This window comes from Glossina fuscipes, unplaced genomic scaffold (assembly GCF_014805625.2).
Source record: "Glossina fuscipes isolate IAEA_lab_2018 unplaced genomic scaffold, Yale_Gfus_2 1, whole genome shotgun sequence".
Taxonomy (NCBI): Eukaryota; Metazoa; Arthropoda; class Insecta; order Diptera; family Glossinidae; genus Glossina; species Glossina fuscipes.
The window spans coordinates 11,950,246-11,955,696 of record NW_023998415.1 but is presented as its reverse complement, the minus strand read 5'-3'; the positions used below and the strand labels follow the sequence as shown (position 1 = coordinate 11,955,696).

The 5,451-nt window shown below is 30.7% G+C and overlaps 1 protein-coding gene across 1 annotated transcript in view; it reads right to left on the bottom strand.

Annotated features, from left to right (window-relative positions):
• Positions 1-2,894, bottom strand: part of LOC119645171 (organic cation transporter protein-like) — a 10,631-nt gene extending 7,737 nt beyond the window's left edge. The window contains exon 1 of the mRNA XM_038045149.1: positions 2,408-2,894. Coding sequence (XP_037901077.1) covers positions 2,408-2,844 — 437 coding nt within the window. The 5' untranslated portion in view covers positions 2,845-2,894. The remainder of the gene's footprint in view (positions 1-2,407) is intronic.
• Positions 2,895-5,451: the final 2,557 nt, after the last annotated feature.

The following is a 5,451-nucleotide window of genomic DNA, read 5'->3' as shown; positions in this document are numbered from 1 at the left end:
TAATATTTGAAGTCAAAATAGTCCGTCCTTTTGGGGGTAACACGTCACTTATAAAGTTTTGACATCGTCTACTTTCAAACATGCCGTCTGAAATTAAAAACGCGAAGTACAATTACAGTTTTCCATTCTTGTTATAAGGGACGGCATTGAAGAGAATGCATTCGTTTTGATCATAAAATATATTGAACGGGGATTAGTATGAAAGCAATTTTATATAGAAATCACAGACAGAAAAAAATTTATACAATATATATATATATATATATATATATATATTAAAAGAAAATTTACTTCTTAGAAATCCAAAACAAAAAAAAAAAAGGAAAGAGATATAGAAAATGAAAAAAAAAATAAAAAAATTGTAGCCGATGGATTGCGGATTACGAGTGGAGCACAAAAAACGAAAATCCATTTATCCATTTTATAAACTTCAACTTGAGTGGGTAATAAAGTTAATTAGAAAACTGACATGGCAACTAATTTTATAATAATTAATAATACTATAAATTTATATATATATATATATGTATAGTCCATTTGCATACTCATTAAATACTTGTATGCATACATATCTGACTAATTATGAGTAGAAAAAAAAAAAAAAAAAGCATAAATAATAAATAGCTAAAGCACCTGATGCTATTTAAGTGGATTATATCTTTATAGATATTAAATGTATAAAATACATTTTAATTCCTTTCTATTTAGCTTTAAATTATTATTAAAGTAATACTCGATCAATTTGAATAATATTTTGTCAAAGCACATGTCATATAAATCTTGGGATACGTAGATAACGCCGCCATTACAATACTTCCTAAATATAATTAAAAGATTCGATGCCTATTTATGATATATTATGTCAGTCGCAATTCGCATTCTATTCGGTACATGAAACTTTTCCGTGAAATATTGTGATGATATCGCTGTTGGTTTTCGTTCGTTATGAATTTGAATAAAATTTTCTTAAGTATAATGTTTTCCTATCCCATCTGATCGTGTCTAATGCATATCTTTATCTCCGATTTTTGCACGATCATCATACAATTTTCGCATTGAGACCATTCATGCTACCCGCTTAAAGTATTAATTTGAAGCTACGCCCTCCATCTACGTAACAGCTTACATTTACATTACATTCGCATAATTACAACGGCCTTTATAAAGAAAATTGTAAATTTAGATATAGCATCACTTGTTAAAATTAAAAAAAAAAAAAAAAAAACCACTATACTGCAAGAGATTTTAGTTCAACATCCGCATTACACCTACGTTGCAAATAAATAAATTGTTTGTTATTTGAAGTGAATTTTATTTACCGACCATTTCAGAGTAATAACATCCATCAATCCACTATCAATTGCAACTATTTTCATTTATCATTTATAGGTGGCTCGAGGAACCAATTACTCCACATTCCGCATTGGTGTCATTCTCAAGTTTCAAAATTTTCGGTTATATTTTTCTGTCCAGCTTCAGTTTTGTATCAATTCAATCTACGCAATGCCTCTAAATGGCTAAGTGATTTCAAGTGTTTATTTGTTTGAGTTGCTAAACTGTGTGTGTTTTTTTCCTAAGGACTACCCGGCTATGGAAAGTGGTTCGGATCGGAGAGCTTTTTCGATTGCATCTTATTTTGAAAAATTCGTTAGAGTTTTTATTATATTATGTATTAAGCGAATTTGGGTACGGTGTTTAATGCTGCATCGTATCTCACTATACTATGTTTTTACTTGTTTCATTTACGAAAATGTATGATTGATGAGATATTAACAATTCTTATAACTAAGAAATTTGAATTTTATATTTGCTTAACTTCCCTTATCAATTGGATTACGTTGAATGATGAATGGTACCCAGTACAGATATATATACATATTTCATTTTTAAGTATGTGTTAAATTGTAGAGATGTCGCAAACGTGTTTATCTGCCCGCCCCAGCTACTCATCATCGGAATTTTTGGGAATTTTCATAGTAAAGCAAATGGATTTTAAAAGCAAGCTTTGTTAGCTACTTTTGACTTCAAAAAGAAGAAGAAGAAGAAGAAGAAATGAATCGGAAAATGAAAGGCGAAAATTGTATTTACTATAAAGTGTAGTAAACATTGGACTGAGTTTTGTCGAAGCGAAAACAAAAACCAAACTGTTACCAATTAGCACAAAAATCAAACAATTTTCACATATCTATATATGCATTAAATGATTGTTATTCGATTGTTATTCGGTCTAATTTAAAGCTTATTCTTTTTCTCAGGAGAAACGTACAATAATAATAATTTTGATTACGATATGATAGAATTAATATCCATTAGATATATAATGTCTAATATTTTGTTGAGTTTAAATTGTCACACACACACACACACACACACACACACACACAGATACATACACACACAAAATTACCTTTCTTGAAGCGGCAAAGTGCTTAGCTCGGGCACCGTGCACCAATGTTGATCTGGTATTAGTGTTAAAAATATTTGCGAGAAATAAACAAATGCCACGAAGAAAGCGAACGGTATCATGCAGAGAAACAATAATTTTTGATAGCGTCCAAATTCACCGATCAATGGCAAAATGTCATCGAAATCCATTAGCTGAGAGTTAATGGTGTTATTACCGCCACCGGCACCGCCACCGCCGGCAGCATTGCCACCATTATTATTCCCGTTACCAGTACCGTCCACTACGGTTTGCGCCTCCAATTGTAAATTATTGGCGTTACCGCTTTTTCGTCGTATAATCGAAGTCGTATTATATTCGCCATCGGTAACAAAGGCCGCATTCGTGAAACCTTTAATATCCTTCGCGCGACCCTGATTGTTATTATTATTATTATTCATTTTCACTTGTATGAGTTTACTGTTTACTTTATTAAATTTTGTTTTATTATTTTTATTTTGTTTTATTTATTCATTTATTTATTTTTCTAATCAAGTTTTCTTCACGTTTGCACACACGCAAACACACACACACACATATACAATGAAGAACAATAACCACAACTTTATTTAGGAAAGTTTTTATTTTAATTTTTTTGTTTTTATTTTAATTTAAATTTAAATTTAAATTTTTGTTTTTGTTTTTTTTAACAATTATTCATTAATAACCTTAAAATTTAAATTTGTGTTTATACGTTAGAGCTTAGCTTTTGAAATCGTAATTGTTAGGCTTATCGTACAATATATTAGCTCTCATCTCATACAATTTCTCTTACATTATCAATATATTATTGTAATATATTATTAAATAATTCTATGACGATTGCTGTTGAAAGACTGAATCAAATATTGTCTTGCGAAACGATTTTATAGGTTTCATGAACTGCTATATAAAAAGAATTCTATATGTTAAGCGACATCATTCAAAACTCATTTAATGAGCGTAACTAACACCGACTACGCTTGTACTTGAACATATGTGCAAATATTAATGTTTGTGTGCGCGCGCGCTTATTATCTGCCTTAGCCGCCAAGAATGTTGACTTTAAATATATACATTGTTGTAAGAAGCGAGGAAAACCGGTTTTTTTGAATAGACACAAAATTCTCTAAATTACAAATGTAAAGGTAAACTAATTTTAAATAGATTCTCTTATCGTAAACATCATAAAAAACAAAAAAAAAACAAAAAAAAAAAAAAATAAATAACAAAAATAATACTAAAATACAGCAAAGCAAAAATTTTAGGATTCATTCTCAACCCGAAATTTTGAAAACAAACATAACAACAAACACATTACACGTTAACAAAGAAGGTGCTGCACTCATGCGCGCCTTGCATCCCCTTTAAGTACTTTGCAATACTTGTGCATTTAAAAATGTTTTATGTATAGGTTCTTTACGTTGCTTGCCTTTGTCTCAATATACGCAATGAAAACAAAAACTTTCAACTCAGTTCATGTTCTGCTGTTTATGCAGTAATTACTGGGGAATAACAAAAAAAAAAAAAAAATAAATAAAAAAAAAAAAGTAAAAAATTTTATTAAGTTCAGTTGTAACTCTGTGCCTTTTTTTTTTACATATATAATAAATGTTGATCAGACTTTTCCTATTCTTATAGTTGGTATGAATGGATTCCGTTGACATTGCTTTCAGAGTATTTCTTATAGCTTATAGCTCATTCTAATTTAACTTCTATTTGTTTCTGCATTTTTCGGTTACAGAACTACTCTAAACTTTATCAAAGGTTAAAACTTGAGCACATGCACACTTCTCATCTTCCTTTTTTTAAGTCCCCTTGAAATGATTAACTAACGGAAACAGGTAGAAGAAGAGTGCACAGAAATTTGATAGATTAGACAAAACTTTGTCTGTCAATCATATGAAAATTATTATAAAGAACTGATTGGAATTGATTAGACGATCGCCTAAAAAGCATTACAGAAACAAAATTCCAACCCTAGCCGGAAGTCCGATCTTTTGGGCGAGAAATGATATCGTGCTACTGTTAATATTTTGATAAAAAAAATATCGAGAAAAAATAAAACTGTTTGATTGACTCTTTGGCACGTGTCGTGTTAAACCTATAGCCTAGTTAGGTATAGGTTATATTTCAATATTTAAAAATAATTCTTATAATTCCTCGTCAGCAATGCCAAGTAAAGTTCTATAATTATATTCACTTCAATATCTTCCGTATCAAATACTTCGTTAAAGATAGGCGCCATCAGTTGATCAATCAGAAGATTTCTTACGCTAATTTTTAGGAAATAATTGCCGAGGGCTGTAGATTTCTTACAGATCGCAAGCTATCTGAGTTAGAAATTGCAATTTCTTGCCTATTGTGGTTGTGGGTGTGCGCGGGTCACAACAATTTTCAAAGCTGCTTCGTGGCCATCAATTCACTTGCATGCTTCACTTTTTCAATTCAATTCTTGTTATCATGAATATTCTGAAAATAGGCGACAAAGAGACGAGCAGTTAAACGGCGATCGATCGAGAAAAACTTATGCTAATCAGGAATATGACGCGTGTATATTTTTTTATTTTATTGCAACTTAATTCTATTATTATTAATTTAGCCAGAGAATACATTGAAAGACTAAAGTCTTAAAGCACTAGCATCTAAAGGCTTTCGGCTCTACCGTACTTGAGATTTGAACCCACGACCATTGAGTTGCTAATCAACACTCTTGCCTGAGTGGCCTAATTCCATTTTCCTTATTCAGATCACATAATCAAGATTGAAGAAAGTTGGTTAAATTGGCATCACCCACACAATTAAGAAAATAATCACCAATTTCGGGCAAATAACATCCGATGTGTGATTTGTCTTTCGCTAGTGTAAATGCGTTATATGCTGCATGATGTGCGCGATGTATGATCTTTGTGCTATGATACGCCGGTGAACAGTGACACAAAGTAAACGCTCGTTAAAACTGGTCCATTGTCTAAACATAAAAATTATTTTTTAATGTTTTTAAATGTATTAAAATATGAAAAAAAAAA